The 17,491-nt window shown below is 63.1% G+C and overlaps 1 protein-coding gene across 1 annotated transcript in view; it reads left to right on the forward strand.

Moving 5' to 3' along the window:
* SND1 (staphylococcal nuclease and tudor domain containing 1) overlaps positions 1-17,491 on the forward strand; it is a 130,938-nt gene that overhangs the window by 37,438 nt on the left and 76,009 nt on the right. The window contains exon 11 of the mRNA XM_030014964.1: positions 10,616-10,705. Within this exon, the coding sequence (XP_029870824.1) occupies positions 10,616-10,705 (90 nt within the window). The remainder of the gene's footprint in view (positions 1-10,615; positions 10,706-17,491) is intronic.

The raw sequence follows: 17,491 nt of genomic DNA on the forward strand, positions 1-17,491 counted from the left end.
CCGCCCTGGCAGGGGAGCCGGCGGGCACGGCGGGTTTTGTTCCTCTTTGTAAAACCGTGGTCTTGCGGATGAGGAGCAAAGCGCTGGTGTGGGGCCTTCAGAGAATTATGGGCTGCAAACTGTGCTTTTGTACCCACTTTTGAGGAGTTAGAGGCGCTGAGCATGGCGGCGACTAGAGATACGGGCTTTGCTCTCGCAAAGCAATTAGAATTACAGTGGCTTTGGTCTTGGCTGCGCCTGGGCTTGGTTTTGAGCCCAAAGAGGGAGCAGGGACGGTTTCCCAGTACAGGTGGGAACCGCCGGCGTTGCATGTGCCGTTTACCTCGGGGATGCTGCAGCGCTGGCTGCCGGAGCACGCGGCGGGATGTGCACTGCTTGTGTCGGCAAATGCCCCAGCTGCATCCCTCTGGGAGGCGGAAAGATGGAGGAACAAGGCTGGGGACCGCCGGGGACCTGCTGCCCGTCCGGAGCAGCACGTGCCGGATGGAAGTTGCAAACTGCAGAGACGGAAATTCCTGCAGAAAATGCTGTGTCCTGCTTCATCTGTTGCTCCATCGGGCAGGAGGAGCCCCAAAGTGACTGGTTATGGCACCGTGCTTGTCCTGTGCACGCCTGGGACAGGCTGTGCCGCGCTGTGGCGGGTAAGCATCTCTGCTGCCGAAAGCCGCCCTGCGGTGCTGCCCGCATCCCGAGAGGCATCTGCATCGTGCAGCCCTGTAAGCCCTGCTCTGCTCTGGGGCCGGACCCGCCGGCGTCTCCCCCATGGTAGCCTCGGGTGCCTCTTGCCACAGCAGGTGGTGGGTTCCTGGAGGGAGACCTGGACATTTTGGGGTGAAATCCAGCCATTTCTGCTCCGTGCAAGGGGCTCCCAGCTCAAACAGCTGCTGGTGCATCCAGAGAGGAGGAAAACCTTTCCTTTCCTCTTTTGGGATGCCATTAACCTGGGGGAAGGGTCCTTCCAGGGATGCCCGTGGCTCGGTGGGACCCCGCTTTGGGGAAGACCTCTTCTTGCCACGACCTTCCCGGTGCTGCCGTTCCTCCGTGCTCTTCCTTGCCGGGAGCAGCACGAACGCCCCAGGCCCATCGCAGGCTGCTCCGTGCTGGGCTGGCGTCTCCGGTGCTCCCCATCACCGTGGGCTGCAGGTCCTCCTGCTCTTCACCGTTGAAACGGGCTGGCAGAGGGAGACGAGCAGGCAGCGTGTGGCAGCAGGCAGAAGGTTTAAATTAGGGCCTCTCTCTAACGTGATTAATAGTTGCCTTCAGGCTTGATGGAGATTGATAGTTGCTGGCAAAGCTGCAGGAGTGAGCCCAGGCGCACGGTGAGCGCAGCCCCGACGCCCTGGGGAGGAGACCGGAGCGGCGTGCGCCGGCAGCACCATCAATACTGGGGCTGGGCTCTGACGGGTTTTATGGGAGAGGTGGAGGATGGATGCGGGATAAGACAGGAAAAGACAGCGGCTGGGGTGGAGTGGCCTTTCCCCGTCCTGGCAGCCCTTTCTGCAGGCTGGATTGCTCTTGTGCCCTGGGCTGCTTTCGGGAAGGGTACTGGAGGATGCGGAAAACTTGCTCCATGCTGGAGGTGGTTCAGCCTGGCCCTGTGTCCGGCCGCAGACCCAGCTCCCTGTTGAGGATGATGATGGAGAAAAAAGCCTTCGGTGCCCCTGTGCGGTGTGCCGGTGACTGGGGCTGGGCTGCTCCTACTTGGGGCCACCAAAAACCTGGCTGTCTCCTGCCTTCCCGAGCCAGCTTTGGGTGTGCCGAGCCCCTCGTCTGCCTGGGAAGAAGCAGGAGAAGAACTTTTGCAGAGCAGGGAGGACTCGGAGCGGCCGCCATGGTGCGTTGCGTTGGGAAGCGAGGAAGGTCGGCGCCGAGCTCAGCCCGACTGCGCACGCCGCGAAGGGCGGCTGCCGGCGAGCTCAGCCCAGCCGGCACTGCCGTAGTGCCGAGACGCCGTGGCCAGAGTCACCGCCACTGTGCAAGGTCCCTGCTCCCAAGGGGACAGCATCGTCCCCGCCGTGCCGAGCGGGTTCTGGGGTGAGGGGGCACCTCCGGCTCCCCCCACCCTGGGCTGCGGTGCCAGTGCCGTGCAGGGCCGGGGGCCCGAGGGGAGGATGCTCCTGTGAGTCCTCTCAATACACTTTGATAAAATGCAAAGCACCTTAAAATGGTCGACTTCCAATTACAAGGCTCTGGCGGGGAGCCTGTTTTGATAATGAAAGCGATTAAAATGGGGGCCTCTCTTTCTTGTTTGGATATGGAGGCTCAGCTCAGGAGAAATTTGTTTTTCTCTCTTTAATTGGGCTCCGCTAACGATGTTTGAGTAATTCCTGGGCCTGAGGTGCTCTGATACCACCTGGGGGCTGAGCAGGGGTTTGGGGAAAGCCCTCTACCCCCGGGGTGCTGGCACGGTAGGGATTCAGCCACGGTGCTCGCTCCCCAGGGCATCTTCTCCCAACTCCAGCACGGTTGGTGCCGGGAGCACCGTGCCGGCACTGCCGCCCTCCTGCCTCACCACGCTCTCCGCCGGCGGTGCGCGTTAATATCCCCGTGGGTGCCCGTTGCGGGAGAGGAGAGAGGCTCCCTGGCACCGGCTGGGGGGAGCTGTGCCCTCCCGGCAGGGCTTTGTGCCGCCGTGCCACCCCCACCGCCGGCGAGTCCCCCGCTGCGGCACCCGCGGGCAGCGCTGGCCCGAAAGGACGACTCGGATGGGTGCGAGGTGCCGTTGGGCTGGCGATGGGGCGAGCACCCGGCGCTGGTGGCTGGAGCACCCACCCGTATCGCTGAGCTGGGATGATGGGAGCGACCAGCCGGGGCTTTTGAAGCTGCCTGCTCTCCCGCTGCAGGCAGGTGATTTAGAAGAAGGTGGGAGCCGTCCTGTAGCAGCAGGCACAGGATAACGGGCTTCCAGGGGAAGCTTCTTCCCGACCCCCGTTAGTTCCGAGGCGTCCCTTTGTGTGAGAGTATCAGAGAGCTCCCAGAGTGGCCGCTGGCGTTAATCCTCTTAGAGCCGTAACTCCGGCCGGCCGGTCTCGTTCGCTGCAGGAGCGGCCGCCGAGATGCTCTGATCTTCCCTGTGCCCTCTCGGAGAGCAGCTGGAGAAGAGCTGCTCTCCCAGCCTGGCAGGGAGGCTGCCGGAGGGGCTGCCGGATCCACCCGTGCCCCTCAAACTCATTAGTCCTCGGCCGCTGCCACAAATGACTCCACTCCTGCACGGCCCCCCGCCAAGTTCTGGCTGCGGCTGGGCTGCGGCAGATCCCTGTGCCGGTCCGGTCTGCCCCACCGAGCACGGTGGCACCGCGGTCACCGCTGTGGCCGAGGATGCAACCAGGTGGGGATGGCAACCCGTGCAACCCCTGGGGCTGACCGCGGGCAGGGCAAAGCAAGGCAAGGCAGGGCTGCCTGCAGTACTGCCCTTCTCTCACTTCAGCGAGGTCTCTGGGCATGCACTCTCTCCTTTGTTGGCGTTTAAAAACCCTCTCCAGCTCCGCCGTGGCCAGCCGGCATTTATCACTCAAGTGGTTGAGGGGCTCGTGGTGCCTTGGTATCGAGTGCCCGCTGCCAGGGAGGGGGTCTGCAGGCAAGGAGGGAGCGGAGAACACTTCTGCAGGAGAGCAGGCAGGCGGCAGAGCAGGCAGAGCACTGGAGAAGCTGAATACACACTTCACGCTTTGCATCCAGGAACTGGCACCTGCTTGTGCAAGCTGGGGCCGCCCAAGCAGAGACGCTGCTTATTTCTCTGGTGCGGTGGGAGCCCCTCGTCCTTGTTTCCGCGCTGCAGCACGTGCCTGCGGTCCTCAGGGCTGTTGCTTTCCTGTAGCTGTTTCTGCTCCTGGTGTCATCCCCTTCCTTGCAGAAGCGCTGCCCGGCTCCTGGGACGGACCCGTGAACGAGCTGATGCCGTTTGTAAGAGCATCGCCCACGTGTGTGCCGTTAAACCAGATGCGTGCCTTGCCATCTTTGCAGAGCAGAGCTTTGATGCGTTACGGAGGCTTTGATATGGAAAAGCCTGTCCCCAAACGCTCGCTCGCTTCTGCTCGCCAGCTGCAGGCTCCTCTCGGAGCCCTGCGCCGGGTGTGCTTGTTACACCAGCACGGAACACGCTGCCGTGTTTGCTGTCACCGCCTCGCCGGCCTCCGTGATGGATTTCCCACTCGGCACATCCCCTGGCGAGCCGAGCGCGCCGGGTTCAGCCGAGGATGCACCGGAGCGGGAGGGCTGGGAACCGCAGGCGTGACACTGCTAACGAACCGTCCCCCCTTCCCTCCTTCGCCTTCGCGCTCCCCGTGCCGGGGGGGAGCGGGACCTGACTCCAGGCAGCCCGGGTCCCCCCCCCCCGCCGGCTGCCGCCCCGAGGATTCCTCTGCCTGCCGGAGGGAGCCCCGCTTGCTCCGGATCGGATCCTTGCCCCGGACCCGGGGGCAGCCCCTGATCGGGGCAGGTTCCCCCCACCCTGGGGTCCCTCGGGGGCTGCTGCGTCCCCGAGCAGCCCCGCAGCCGCCAGGCCCCGGGGACGCCGGGCACGCTGCCGGCGACGCTCCCAGCCGCTTTCGGTGGCAGCTGGTAATCTCCACCTCTCCTCGTCGTTTTGAATGGCTTATTCTCGCGTGTCGCTTGGAGTTGATTTGCTATGCTAATTGCTTTACAAATAATAAGCTTCCCTAATTGCGCTGGTGGGGAAGAGGAGAGCTCTCCCCACCTGCGGTCCGCACGGCACCGCCGGGCTGCGGGTCCCGGCCTCTTGGTTCTTTTGGGGTCCTCCCGTGAGGGCTGGTGCTCGCAGCATCCCGCGTTGGGATTCTTGTAAGAAACCCCAAAATCCTGCGCACGGGAAGCTGGGAGCTCCGGCTCGTCCCCCGGGGGGGGGGGGTCAGGCCGTCCTCCCCTGCTCTGCGAGCCGGCGAGCGCTCTGGGACCGGTGGGGAGTCGGGAGGTGCTGCCGGCACGCCGGGCTGCGTTTCATCGGCTGGGGTCTTGGAGCGTTTTCAGCTACTCCGAATGCGCCCGGATCCATCGACATCCCCATCTTCTGCCCTTGGGAAGGGGGCCAGGGGCTGGGAGCGGGACCCCCGGGGCAGCAGGGAACTGAGGGCGGTCGGTGTTTAACCCCACCGTGGCAGGATGCAATCCTTCGCGGCTGCTGCTTTCCTGAAAACAAGACTTTAATTGGCCTACTGTACAGTGTAATGATGTTAATTTGACAGGAGAGCCGTAATTCACTCAGCCTGTTAGATATTTAAAGCCACGTGGGGGTTATTTAAGGAGGAGGGAGGTTGGGAGTGCTGCTGGCACCCAGTGCTCACCAGCACCGGGGGCAGCACCCTCTTTCGAGATGCTCCGTCTTTCATTTTAAACAAAAAGCTGGCTTCTTTCCCTGGGCTCCCGGGCACGTATCTGCGGGCAGCCTGCAAGGAAGCAGCACGTTCCCATCGATTTCTGGATTGAAATCCCTGTCTCCGCATCCCAGGAGGGAGGGAGGGGGAGCAGTTTACCCCTCCCCTCCTCCAGCAACTCTCCGAAGATGAAGCTCCACGCATTGACTTTCTCGCTAATAACGACTTCCTCACCACACACCTTTAATTGAATGAGGCTAATATGCTGCTTTTTTTTTTTTTCTCTTAAATTATTTTTTTAATGGCTGATGACATTCCCTGGCTGCCGGGGGAAGCCGGGTCCGGCGTTTTGGCATTTGCTGCTGGTAGAGCTGTGCCATCCCTCTCGCCCGTTCTGCTCCCGGAGCAGGATGCGGCCGAGGACGTCGCTTCCCCGTGCACCGTGAAATGCTGTGTCCAGGAGGGCAACAGGGAAGGTGGCTTACAGGGATGCTGCTGTGGTTCAAGCTCTTGGCTTCAAAAGTAGTTTAAAAAAAGCAATATCTTTCTATGTGTCTATAATTGCTGGATGTTTGACGGTCGTAGAATTTAGTTAACATCCTTGCTGTTATATTGATTTTTAATGTTTATTTGCAAAACCTCAAACGTGTGTCCAAGTTCTTGAATGGCTTCCCAGACCAATCTGCTAGGCCGCTTCCCCTCTGATATAAAATATCATTTTTACAGGCCAGCAAAACGGTATTTAATGGTGGCTGACAGGGCAGTGGTTAAGGGCGATATGTATTGGACACTTAAACGTTTCTATTATCCGACTCCTGGCACAGCCCATTGCGTTTTACTTGTGCTGGGAATTGCAGAAGAGTTTGCATTTTTCATCAGCATCACGACGACGCGGCCTCAGTGAGGACTCAGCCCTCATCTCTCCGGCTCCTCTGGAGCCAGCGTGGCATGGCCGTGGGTCCCGGCACGGCATGGCACGGGGAGGGCGGCTGCGCTGGCAGCGGGGACGGCACTGTCGCCGGGGTGCCTGTGCCGGTGGTCCCCTCTTTGGGGTGGTCCCACATGGCTGCAGACCCGGGAGATGCTACGAGGTCGCTGGTTGGTTTTTTTAAGGCAAACGTTTGCTTTTCATGTGATGCCGGGGAGAGCCACCGCCACCGCGCTCAGAGAAGAGGCTTTTAAGCACTTGAACGCTGCTTCCAGGGCAGGCATTTCCCCTCTTCTCATTAATGCAGCTGCAGGGTTTTACACGAGCCGGGTAAATCCCTGGCTAAGCGGCGGCGGAGGAGCCCATCCGGAGCACCAGCCCCAAGCCAGTGCCGTGCCAGGACCCACGGCTGCACCACGCCAGCACCGTGCCGGGACCCACGGCTGCCCCACACCAGCCCTGTGCCGGCTGGGATGGCGGATGCATCCCGTGGGAGCTTTAAAAGCAAAGCTGGGGCATCTTTGTGAGCAGCTCCCATACCCTCCTCGTGCAAAGGCTGCCGAACCGCTCTCAGGTCGCTTCTCCGCCAATGTCATTGCTGCCGGCACCTGAGCCCCTCCGGCACGGCACCGTGAGCCGGGTGATGCCGGGGCCACCCAGGGCTTTGCCACTCGCTCCCGCCATCCCCCTTCCTGCGCTCCAGTGCTGTGCGGGACGGGCTTAGGGACTTAACAGCCTGTGCCAGATACACACTTAAATAAGCAATAAATTTGGAGTTCGTTAGTGAGGATTAATTAGTGTTTGCGCAGGGCTTTGCCTGTGCAAAGCAGCAGACAGGAGCCTGGGCAGCGTTATTTAACTTGAAGCTTCGCCGTGACCTTGTCGAGGTTGGGAGAGACTCGTCACCCAGATCCCATCGGATCCCACCACGGCTGCGCTGCGAAGGCGGGCGGAGGAAAGCCCCGCGTGCTCCCGGCTGCGGGGTCCGGGGGTGGCAGCCCCCCCGGGGACTCGGGGACAGGGGATGCTCCGAGAGCCCGGCAGGCAGAGCAGGCAGCTGAGTGCAGGCAGCAGGCTGCTGCGTGACCCTGAAGCGAGCGTCCTTGTGTTGCGGAGCTGCTCGGACGGGGCTGGGGAGCAGCAAGCCTGGGTTTGGCTGCAGGGGAAAGGCAGCGTTTGTGTGCAAGCGTTTATTTTGGGGGCTCTCCCGGTCTTTCGGGGGCTCTCCTGGCCCCGCAGGGAGCAGGGGCTGGAGTCAGGAAATTCTCCGTCTCCGCACAATGATTTTTCAGCGAAGCGACGGCCGTGGCTGTATGGCACCGCTTTGCAGCACTGGACTGTGAAATGAGGAGTTAGTCATCCCTGCTCCTCCGGCTCTGCGTGGCCGGGGCCCTGCCGCGAGGGGACGGGTTCGGGTTTGTGCACGCTGCTGCGGGGTCCTGGGGGGATGCCCCATGGGAGGATGGCCCCGGTCCATGGGGGGATGCCCCAGGAGGAGCGGGCAGCCCCCCCCCAGCAGCCCCGCTCAGACCCCGCTCCCGGCACTGCAGGATTTATCACGCGGCTCAACTCCAGCCCTGGTGCGGGACCGGGAATTTTTCTGGCACCAGCTAAATAACGGAAACGCCTCCGTCCCCCTCACCGGGGAGGGGAGCAGCGTGAATAATGCATCGTCCTGCGGCTCACCGAGGCGTAGCCAGGGAGCCGGCCCAACCGTGGGGCTGAGACGGGGCTGGCAGCAGCACCGGCGTTTCCTACGGCATCAGAACGCTCCCGAGTCCCCGTGCCGGAGCTTCCCTCCGGCCACGCACCGGCCGTGCCGTCCCCATGTGCTCAGACGGGGCTTTATTTTATATGGGGCGAGGAGAAAACTCTCTCCCTGCTGGAAAACCGGCTTCAGGGCCAGCTAGCTGGCACCGCATCCCATGCTGCCTGCAACAGCTCCACGCCGGCCTCGTCAAGCCCATCTCATTAGGCGCCAGGAAGTTTTTCTGTGCCACAAATGATATCGGGCTGATCCCCGGCGAGCGTAAAAGCTCCTTTCCAGAAGAAATCCCGTCTCTGCCGGTCCTGCACCCTGCCAGGCTCGGGACCTGCCCTCGCCCTGCCTGCAGAGAGGTTTTCAGCCATTGCACGGAGCAGGAGCCTCCTCCGGGGACAGGTTCGGCGCTGGGTGCAGCACCCGCTCGCTGCTGCGGGTGGGGATGCCCTCGTGGGATCCGGCCCGTTCCCATCGCCAGCGCTGGCAGGGGCTGCGGCGCCGGGCGAGCTGCGACGCGGGTGGAGGAGGGAACGGCTCCAAGGAGCAGCCTGGGAACGGCGTCGAGGACAATAAACTCTATCAAAGCCTCATTCATTACGGAAGAACGCGGAGCACGAGTGCCGGCGTGTCTTTGTCCGCTCGCTCCCTCTCCCATCTGATTCCTCTCCTTCATTTCCTGCTGCTTTTGCCTTATCTCCCTCTTTTCAGTGTATTCCTCCCCTCACCAGCTCGGCGGGGTGTGCGGGGGGCTGTGCCCCACGGCACCGCGCCAGCGAGCAGAGCGGTGTGCCCGTGCCAAGGGCCATCCTCCACCGGCGTGGGCTGGGAAGCTCCCAGGCTTGGGTTGGGTTGGGTTGGGTTGGGTTGGGTTGGGTTGGGTTGGGTTGGCTTCGCCTCCCTCCTTCCTCCCCTCGCATGCTGGCAGGGCCCGAAGGTGCCATAACCGTAACGGTGCCGGTGCAGCCAACTGCAAAGACGTGTCCAAAGTCCAGCATGCCACCAGCAAGGAGCGGGATGTGCCGGCGAAAGCTGCGTCGTTCCCTCCGGGGATGGTGCCAAGCAGCGGCAGCCCCTTGGCGCTGCTTTCAAAGCCAGGTCCGTTGTGCCGTCACACCGCGTGCTGCATCCAGGGCTGGTGGTGGCCCCGTTTGTGGGGGACAAGCCCCTCGGGGGTGGTGGCTCCGAAGACGCTGTCCCCGGCGCAGGGACTGCTCAGTCCCCAAAGCTTCGTCATGGGGAGGGCGACCAGGGACGCTGCTGCGCGCCTGCCCCGTGCTCTTGCAAGTCACCTGCTTCGGCCGCTCTCGGGGACGGTGACTGGTCAGGAGGGACCCCTGCCTGCACCCCTGCCTGGAGCCCCCGGACAAAGCCAGGGGTTGGGGGACACTGTTCCTGCCGCTGGCACTCAGTCCTCACCCCGGCTCTTTTCTGGCAGGGACGTGAGCCCCTGCCCGTGCCGTCGGGCGACGCGCTGCCCTGCCGTGCCGTGCCGTGCCATGCAGCCCATCGGGATGCCGTGGGGCGCTGGTGGCTCTGGGGGCAGAGGGTGGCCCGGGAAGGGTGAGCAGCACCCTGTGTCCTATATGGATTATTTTGTACATCTTGTATATTATCTTCTATAGCTCACCGGGCTCGCTGCTGCCAATCCCGCTCCACCACACCTGCCGCAAAGCTCGTGTGGGTGCAGCCGTGCGGTGCGGCTCGAGCCCTTCCCTGGCCCCTTCCCGCCCCCGCGTCCTTCCCAAATCCCCGCTGCCATTTCCGCTGGAAAACTCCCCTTTTTGCTCAGCCTTTGAAGGGATTTTACCATCATGAGAGGCCCCCAGCAGCTGATGGGCAGCGAGCGGCCAGATGCCCTCTGGTTCCCTTTCCTGGGCATCTCATCCCGCAAGTGCTGTTAATCACTGATAACGAGCTCATCTAATGAGCAACTTTTGTGCAGGAGCCTGCGTGAGCAGGGGCCGTGTACCCGGTTTGCACAGCTCTCTTAATTACAGAGCTCTTTGAGCTTTATTTTCCCCTCCTGCGGGCAGGGTGGGCGGTGGGTGCAGGGAGGGGGTGCTCTTTGCGGCTTTTCGGGGAGACCTTTGATGCTTCCCTCTGCGAGCGGAGATCCCTGGGCAGCGCTGAGCTGCCTGGCACGGGGTGAGCGGGGCTGGGGGGGGCTGGCGAGAGGGGATGGGGTGGTCGGTGGGGGTGGTCGGCTCGTTGGAGGGACCGTGGCCATCACCCCCCCCCCCCCCCCCGCCAAATTCCCCTCCATCCCTTCCCCTTATAGAGCTGCCACTTAAACTTGGAGGAGACGTTCAGCCTGGCACTGCGAGATGACTGCCGGCACGTCCTCGTGGGAGGATGCTCGTGTCGGCCAGGGGCTCCCCTCGGGGTTTCGGCAGAGCCGGGGCTGCGGCGATGCTCGGGGAGCCCACCCTGGGGTGCGGGAGCGGGAGGGCACCCACGGGAGCGGGCAGGGGGTACTGGGTGCACCAGCTTTGGGGTGTCTGCTCTGGAGCGGGCTGCCTCCCCGCAGGGATGCTCATCACAGGGTGGTTTTGGGGGGCTCCCCTGACCTGTGCCCCCTCTCTGCCCCCACTGCAGGACAAGAACAGGAAGCTGAGGCCCCTCTACGACATTCCCTACATGTTCGAGGCCCGGGAGTTCCTGCGCAAGAAGCTCATCGGGAAGAAGGTACGGAGGGGACGGGGACGGTGGCGAAGGTCCTCGCTCATCCCCGGCACGGGTGGGTGCTAGCGAGGGGCCGGGAGCCGGCGCTGCCTGTGCCGGTGGTGCTGTGTGCGAGTCCTTACGGGTGACCCGGGGGCTCTCCGCGCGGAATTGTGGGGTGCACCCAAAGCTGGAGAACCCTTTGAGCTGGCCCCTCCGAGGGGCTGCAGTCTCGCTTTCAGCTGCACCCATTTCCCAGGAATGCTGTGTACCTGCGTCGCTTTATATATCCCTTTGTTTCCCCGGCATATTTTTCTAGGCTGGTTTAGAGCAATTCAGGGGAATGAAGAATATAATGTGCACTTAACTACTGAAGCACATGCTCAGGATGCAATTTTCAAATGCTCATAAAATGGTCAAATAAAATCAATTTCCTTCATAGCGAGGCTGCTCGCTGCTGCTCATTGAGGACTATTTCCATGCCTAATTGCATCTTTCCATTTCAGAGCCCTGTTTATATATTTAAAAAAAAAAAAAAAAAAGGAAAAAAAATAGCAGCTTGCGAGACTTTTCTAATGGGAAGTCTGTCACTTGTCGTAGTCAAAAGCGGCTGTGAGGATGTTGCTGGCACTTGTGAAGTGAGCTCTGGTCTCTGAAATGGAAACCCAGTTGTTTCTGGGAGGGTCCAGGCCTCGTGCCAGGCTGCACCTTGGCAGGGTCCCGGTCTGAGTGCTGCCAGCTACCCCGGGGGTTACCGGCACCGGTTTTCCTCCAGCCGCCATTGCTCTGCAGTGCAGCGGAATGGGGTTTGCTCTCTCCCATCCTGCCGTGCTCGGCTGTTGCTCAAAACCACCTTTTTTTCTCCCCAAATCTGTTTGCATTCGCCCTTGCACGCTCGCAGGTAGGAGCCGAGGGCAGTGCCTGGCTGGAGCCCCCGGCTCCGGTCACCGGGTCCCCACGGCAGCTGGGGATGGGGCTGGCCCCGCCGGAGCCCTTGGTGCTTATGGTGCTGCCCGCGCCGGTCCTGGGTCCCCCGTGCCCACCCCGAGGTGCTGGGGGAGCCGTCCCCTTGTGGGGCAGCCCCAGTCCCCGGCCGTCCCCGAGGCCGGTGACCGCTCTCTGCGTCCCCCGTGTCCCCGCGACCGCGTCCGGGCGGCGCGGGCTGCCGTGCCGGGGAGGAGGGTGAAGGTTCTGCCTTCCTCCCGAGACGCCCAGCACGGTGCCGCGGCGTGAGGCATCGCGCTCAACGCACCCAGAGGGGTGGGCGGCAGGATCAGGCCATCCGGAGGGACAGGCAGGGGCAGGCAGCGGCGCACCCTCGCTGCTCTGCTGCCGCTGGACCGCTGTCAGCAGCAGGAGGAGGGAAGCGGGACGGCAGCCAGCTGCCGCCATTCCCGTGCCCAAAGTGGCTGGTCGGGAGCCAGTGACCCCCAGAAATAGAAGCAAAAAGCCGTTTGGCTGGGAGTGCCGCCGGTCTCCATTTTTAAAGCTCCCCATAACCTTGCAGCGCGCTGCTGCGGCACGCGCCGGGCTCCTGCCTTCGCTGTTTTGGTAGCCTTGGGAGCCGGGCGCCCGCTTGCCTTTGATGTTGCCTCGTTTGCTTTATAAATATTTCCTTTGTCAGCTCCACGTTTTTCACTTCAGATTAATTTGATTGAGGAAAGCGATGAAAAAATCCTTTCCGTTAATGATCAAAACAGTCCCTCGAGGTTGGCGGCGCGTTCTGATTTGAAATGACAGCCTTGCACGGGGTGGCTCGCCCTTGCCTTCTCACGGCTCACTGTCAGCATCGATCTTTGCGGCAAAATCCCTCTTTTCCCACCCCCTTTTTTAATATACTTTTAAAGCCCACCCCGGCAGGGAGCTAGCGACTTCTGAGAGCTGTCTGCTTGCGGGGAGATCAAACGGGGTGGGCTGGCACCGATGCGCGGTGCTGCCTGCGGTGTCGGCACGGGTCCAGCGCTGTGCACGTTTGCAGGGGTGCCCCGGGGAGCCCTGCCTGTTCCGGGGACCCCTGCCACCCTCCGAAGGGTGTCCCTCCCTGCAGAGTCCCAGGGTCAGCTGATGTCCTGGATCCTCTGGAGATCCAGATCTCCGGGATCCTCGGGCAGGTCCAGCAGTCAGAGCGGTGCCGAATGCTCCAGCCTCACTCTTGGCATCCCCGGCTGTGAGTCCCCGTGGGCTGCGGTGGCCCCTTGAGCTGCTGCCCCCCCACCGAGCACCTTCTGGCCCCCTTCTCCTCCCCTCTCCTGTATGGGCGTGATGGGTGCCGAGCGGCTGTGGCCGTGCTGGCACATCCCTGAGGAGCGGTGGATGCAGGGATCCTCCCCATTGCAGGGGACTTGAGGTTTGGGGTCTGCCCTGAGCATCCCCAGCGCCCACCCCAGGCTGTCCCTCAGGGCTGGGGCTCCCCTGCCCGGCTCGGAGCCACCTCCTGCCTTCCCGCTGCCTTTCGTTTGCCCGGGAAGAGCTGGCACAGCTTGACGGCGTGACAAGCCCTCGGAGGGATCGCTGCTGGCAGCCGCTCCGGCGGAGCGCGATCATCCCCTTCAAGATTGATGAATTGAATATTAGGAATAATTAGGCCAGGATGAGTTTTCGGTCTCGCTGCCGGTGCTTCATCAGCCGCCTCCTCGGCCACAAGCACCGTGTGTCTGTCCGGGCTTGGCCGTGCCGTGCCCGCTGCCTGCACCCCGGGGGCTGCCTGCACCCCGGGGGCTGCCTGCTGGGAAATGGATTAGGGCTTGTCTCGTGGGTGCTGTCCCTGCGCTGTGGGGACCTTCCTTGCGGGTGATGTCCCTGCGTGGTGGGGACCCTCCTCCTGGGCGCTGTCCCTGCACCCCGGGGACCCTCCTCGTGGGTGCTGTCCTTGCACAGCGGTGACCTTGCCTCGTGGGTGCACGGTGGCAGCTCTGGGGGGCTGGTGTGACACTAGAGGGAGCTGCACTTTAGGAATTATGGAGCTGGATGTAACCCCCCCCCCATCCCACCCCACCCCACCCCACCTCATCCCAAGGCAAGCAGCACCCCCTCCAGGGAGCGGGACCTGCTCCTGGCAGCCTGGCCACCCCCTGCCAGGGTGACCGCTGACACCCCCCTCGCCGTCCCCTGCCCCGCGCCGGGCAGCGTGGTCCCTTTGCCGTCCCGGAGAACGTTTGCTTTAGTACATGGACATGGAGCGGTGGTGGAACAAGCCGTCCCTCGCCCCTGGGCGGTGTGCGCTCGGGCAGGGACCTGCCGGCCTTTGCACGCGCGTGTGCAAGACGCAAAGTGTGAGCTGGGAGCTGCTGGTGCACGGGCTCTCGAGGTATCGGCAACCCCAGCTCCCTCGGGCCGGCTGGCTGGGGGTCCCCTGGGGCCGCCGCCCGCCCGTGCCCGGTGCCGCGGGAGGGCAGCCCCTGCCCAGACCCGGCTGCTCCGGTCCTGGCACGGACGGACGCGTTTCGCCAGCAAGGACAAAAGTCCTCTGGCTGTAGCGAGCCGTTTGTCCTCAGCTGCCCTCCTGTCCTCGTCCTGCCACCTCCCGGTGCGTGTGCTCCGGCTGTGCCGCAGGCAGCGTGCCGTCCGGTGCAGGCAGCGACGCTGTGAAGGCAGCAGGGGCCGTGTTTGGGGTCAGGCGCCTCAAAATCCCATGAGATCCCATGATCCCTTCTCCTCTCTCGTTTGGAGGTCATTGCCATCCCTGCCGGCTCCAGGCGGATGAAATTAATTGGAAATTAATAAATCTTACTGCTGTCTATGGCTGTCCCAGTATATCACGCTCCTGGCTGCACGGCAGCTCCCGTGGGACATCCCTCTCGTTGCCGGACCCGGCAGGGAAGCTCTCACCGGTGTGCGGTACCGTCCCCGTCCCTGGCTCTGGGTGGGCAGCAGGGACCTGGAGCAGCGGGATGGGCTTTGCCACGGCTGCTTTTGTGGGTGTCTGTGGGCATTTGAGGGGAGCAGGGGCTCGGGGACCTGGAGGCGGCTTGGCCGGGGGGGGTGGCTACGGTGCGGGATGGTGAGTGCAGCCGTGGCCAGGAGAAGGGCTGCGGTGAGCGGGCAGGCGGGCAGGCAGGCAGGCAGGCAGCAGCCCGTGTCTCCTGCCCTGTGGTTGTGCCCCACTCTCGCCGATGCCCGTGTGCGCTGGCCCTGGGCAGCAGCCTTGAGGGGGTGCGAGTTTCCCGGGGCAGGCGAGCAGCCAGCTTTTCTGGAGCTGCCAGGCACCCTGCTGCCTGTCCCACCGCCCGTCCCTCTGTCCCGCCGTCCCTAAGGGCTTTCCAGCTCCGGCTTTTTCCAGCACGAGCCCCAGTTCATGACTGGGAGACCCTGAAACCCAGCCCGGGGGCAGGGGCGGCTGTGTTCCCCCCAGGCTGCCTGCACCGGGCTGCCGGACGCTGCCAGCCCGGCACAGCGGATGGGGGCCTTTGCTCCCACCTCCTGTTTTCCACCCTCTTTTCCGCCTCCTTCCCCGGCCGCTCGCCCCCGCTCCCAACCCTCCAGCCCTGCGGCAGGAACGCCGTGTCCCCCCGCTCCGCCGATGCGCCGTCTCCCCGTGCCGCGGCACAGAGCTGCCCGCGCTGCCCGCCGGCTGCCCGTCCTGCCGAAACGCAGGGGCAGCGGCGATAGGTTCCCCTGGGCCCCTGCAGTAAAAATAAACGGCTGCGATTGCTTCCAGAAATAATTCCCTCTGTCCCCCCTCCCTCTGGAGAAAGCACCGAAGGGAGAAGAGGAAGAAACATCCTCACGGCCGCGGCCGTTGCCTGCAGCCGCCCCTTTGCTTTCGGTTCGTGCAGCACTTATCACGTTAGGAGAGGAGCCGGGCTATGGGGAACTGCATCCCAGTTCCCAGGCCCCTGGAGATAGATGGAGTATAATATATTTCTTCTCTCGCCCTTTCATCAAAGCAGCGTGAAGTTTCTAAAGCTGGGATTTTTACAGCGCGTTGCTTTTCCCTTTAACAGACAGGATTTGTTTTTCTTGACTCTTCTGTTAGCTTTTGCTCTGCTGATGCCGGCTCCCTGCACCACCGCGGCACGCGCCCGGTGCAAGAGCCGCTGCGGTTTCTGCAAGGCCAGCCACGGGAGTGACCCAGCATGGTGGAATTTGCCCGGTGGCACAGGATGAACCGGCTGCCACGGCCCCGGCCCCCGCCGCAGCGGCAGCGCCCGCCGGCATTCTGGCTGCTGTGTCCCGGTATGGATTTGTCTCCCGCGGTGGAATAAATCTCTGGTGCGCGTCGGGGCGGGGACGGCTCCCTCCGCACAGACGCTGCCCATTGATTTCAGTGCTGGGCATGCACCGCCGTTAAGCAGCCTTTTTTAATTACGCCATCGTGCAGGCAATTGAATCGAGTCTAAATGGGCGCTCTTGGCCCTTTCCTCTAATTAGCTGGGGGGGGATTAATCATTCGGATGGAGGGAGACGGCACGAGGGAACTCAGGGGAAAATATCCCCTGTGCACGGAAGCGATTCAGTCCCTTCCTCAAGGGCTGCCCCGCAGCCGGCGGGGAGGGCAGCGGCGGGGGGGTGGCTCTCCCCGTGGTGCCCGAGCAGCCAGGGCTGCCCGACGGGCTGCTGCCGTACGGAGGTGGGGCTCTGCGGTGTGCCGGGGTCCCCGGTGCCGCTACACCCGTCCCCTCTGTGTGCCGGTGTTCAGTGCCTCCAGCCTCGGTGCCAGGGGGCTGTGAGTGTGGTGGGGATGCGGGAAGGTCCCTGGAGATGCCGAGAGGCGGTGGCACTGGGGAGAACCCCGTTACCAGCCCTGCAGCTGGCCCCGGGTGGGAGGGCAGCTTCAGTGGGCAAAGGCGGGCAGCAGCCCCCCCGCTGCTGGGCTGGAGGTGGGGGTACCCCTTTCTCACCCCCCTGCACCCCATCAACCACGCGACTGTGATCAGGGGCTTGTGCGGGGCCAGGGCAAACCCCCAAAGCCACTCAACGTGCTCCTGATACTTTAATTTTATGCCTCTGGCCCCGGGGGATAATTTCAGCCGTTCAGCCAGCCCCGGTGAGACGTGCGTACCCGGCAGCGCTGCCCCATCCCCGTGCCCCGTCCCCGAAGCCCGGCACCGCGGGGGCGAGCATCCCGCTTCTGCCGCAGCAAAGGGGCTCTGTGGTCCAGGCTGGCGCAGAGGGACGTGACGCTCCCAGGGCACGAGGACCGGCGGTGCGCGGTGTCCCCGGTGTGTGCCGTAGCCAGTCCCTGGATTGGCAGGAGGTGCAATCGTGCCGTGCACGGTCATCCCCGGATCAATGGGGTGGTCGATAATTGGAGACTGGTGGGCTGCGCGTCGTTGATGCTGAGGGACGGGAGGAGGAGTGTGTCTGAACCGCGGCCGTGCCTCGTCTTCCCCCCTCCCGGGCAGAGGGGTGCGCGGGTGGCCTGCCCTTGCCCTCCATCCCGATGCCTGCGCCGATTTATCTGCAAAGCTTCAGCTTATTTTTAATGCCTGGGGATTTGTTAGCGATGCAGCTCAGGGATGGAGGCTCATCAAAGGGAAGGCTGACAGCGAACTGATAAAACCTCTCATCCGCAAGAGCCTGCGAGTACAAACCCGAGCCCCCAGCGTACCTGGAAAGCAGCGGCTGGGGGTTTCCCTGCAGTTTTCCAGTGCATCTGCCTGTGTCTGGTCAGATAGCGTAGCTCAGAGGCACTGGGATGCTTCCCGGGATGCTCCTTTTGGGCTTACCCAAAGCAGCATTCCTGGTGCCAGCACCACCGGCAGAATGGAGATCAGACCTAGGAAAAACAGGGGATGGGGTTTGACTGGGGAAAACATTTTCCCCTGGAAAGTCATCCCTCTCCCCAGAGGAGGGAAGGCTTTTGCAGAC

This window comes from Aquila chrysaetos, chromosome 5, assembly GCF_900496995.4.
Source record: "Aquila chrysaetos chrysaetos chromosome 5, bAquChr1.4, whole genome shotgun sequence".
Lineage (NCBI taxonomy): Eukaryota > Metazoa > Chordata > Aves > Accipitriformes > Accipitridae > Aquila > Aquila chrysaetos.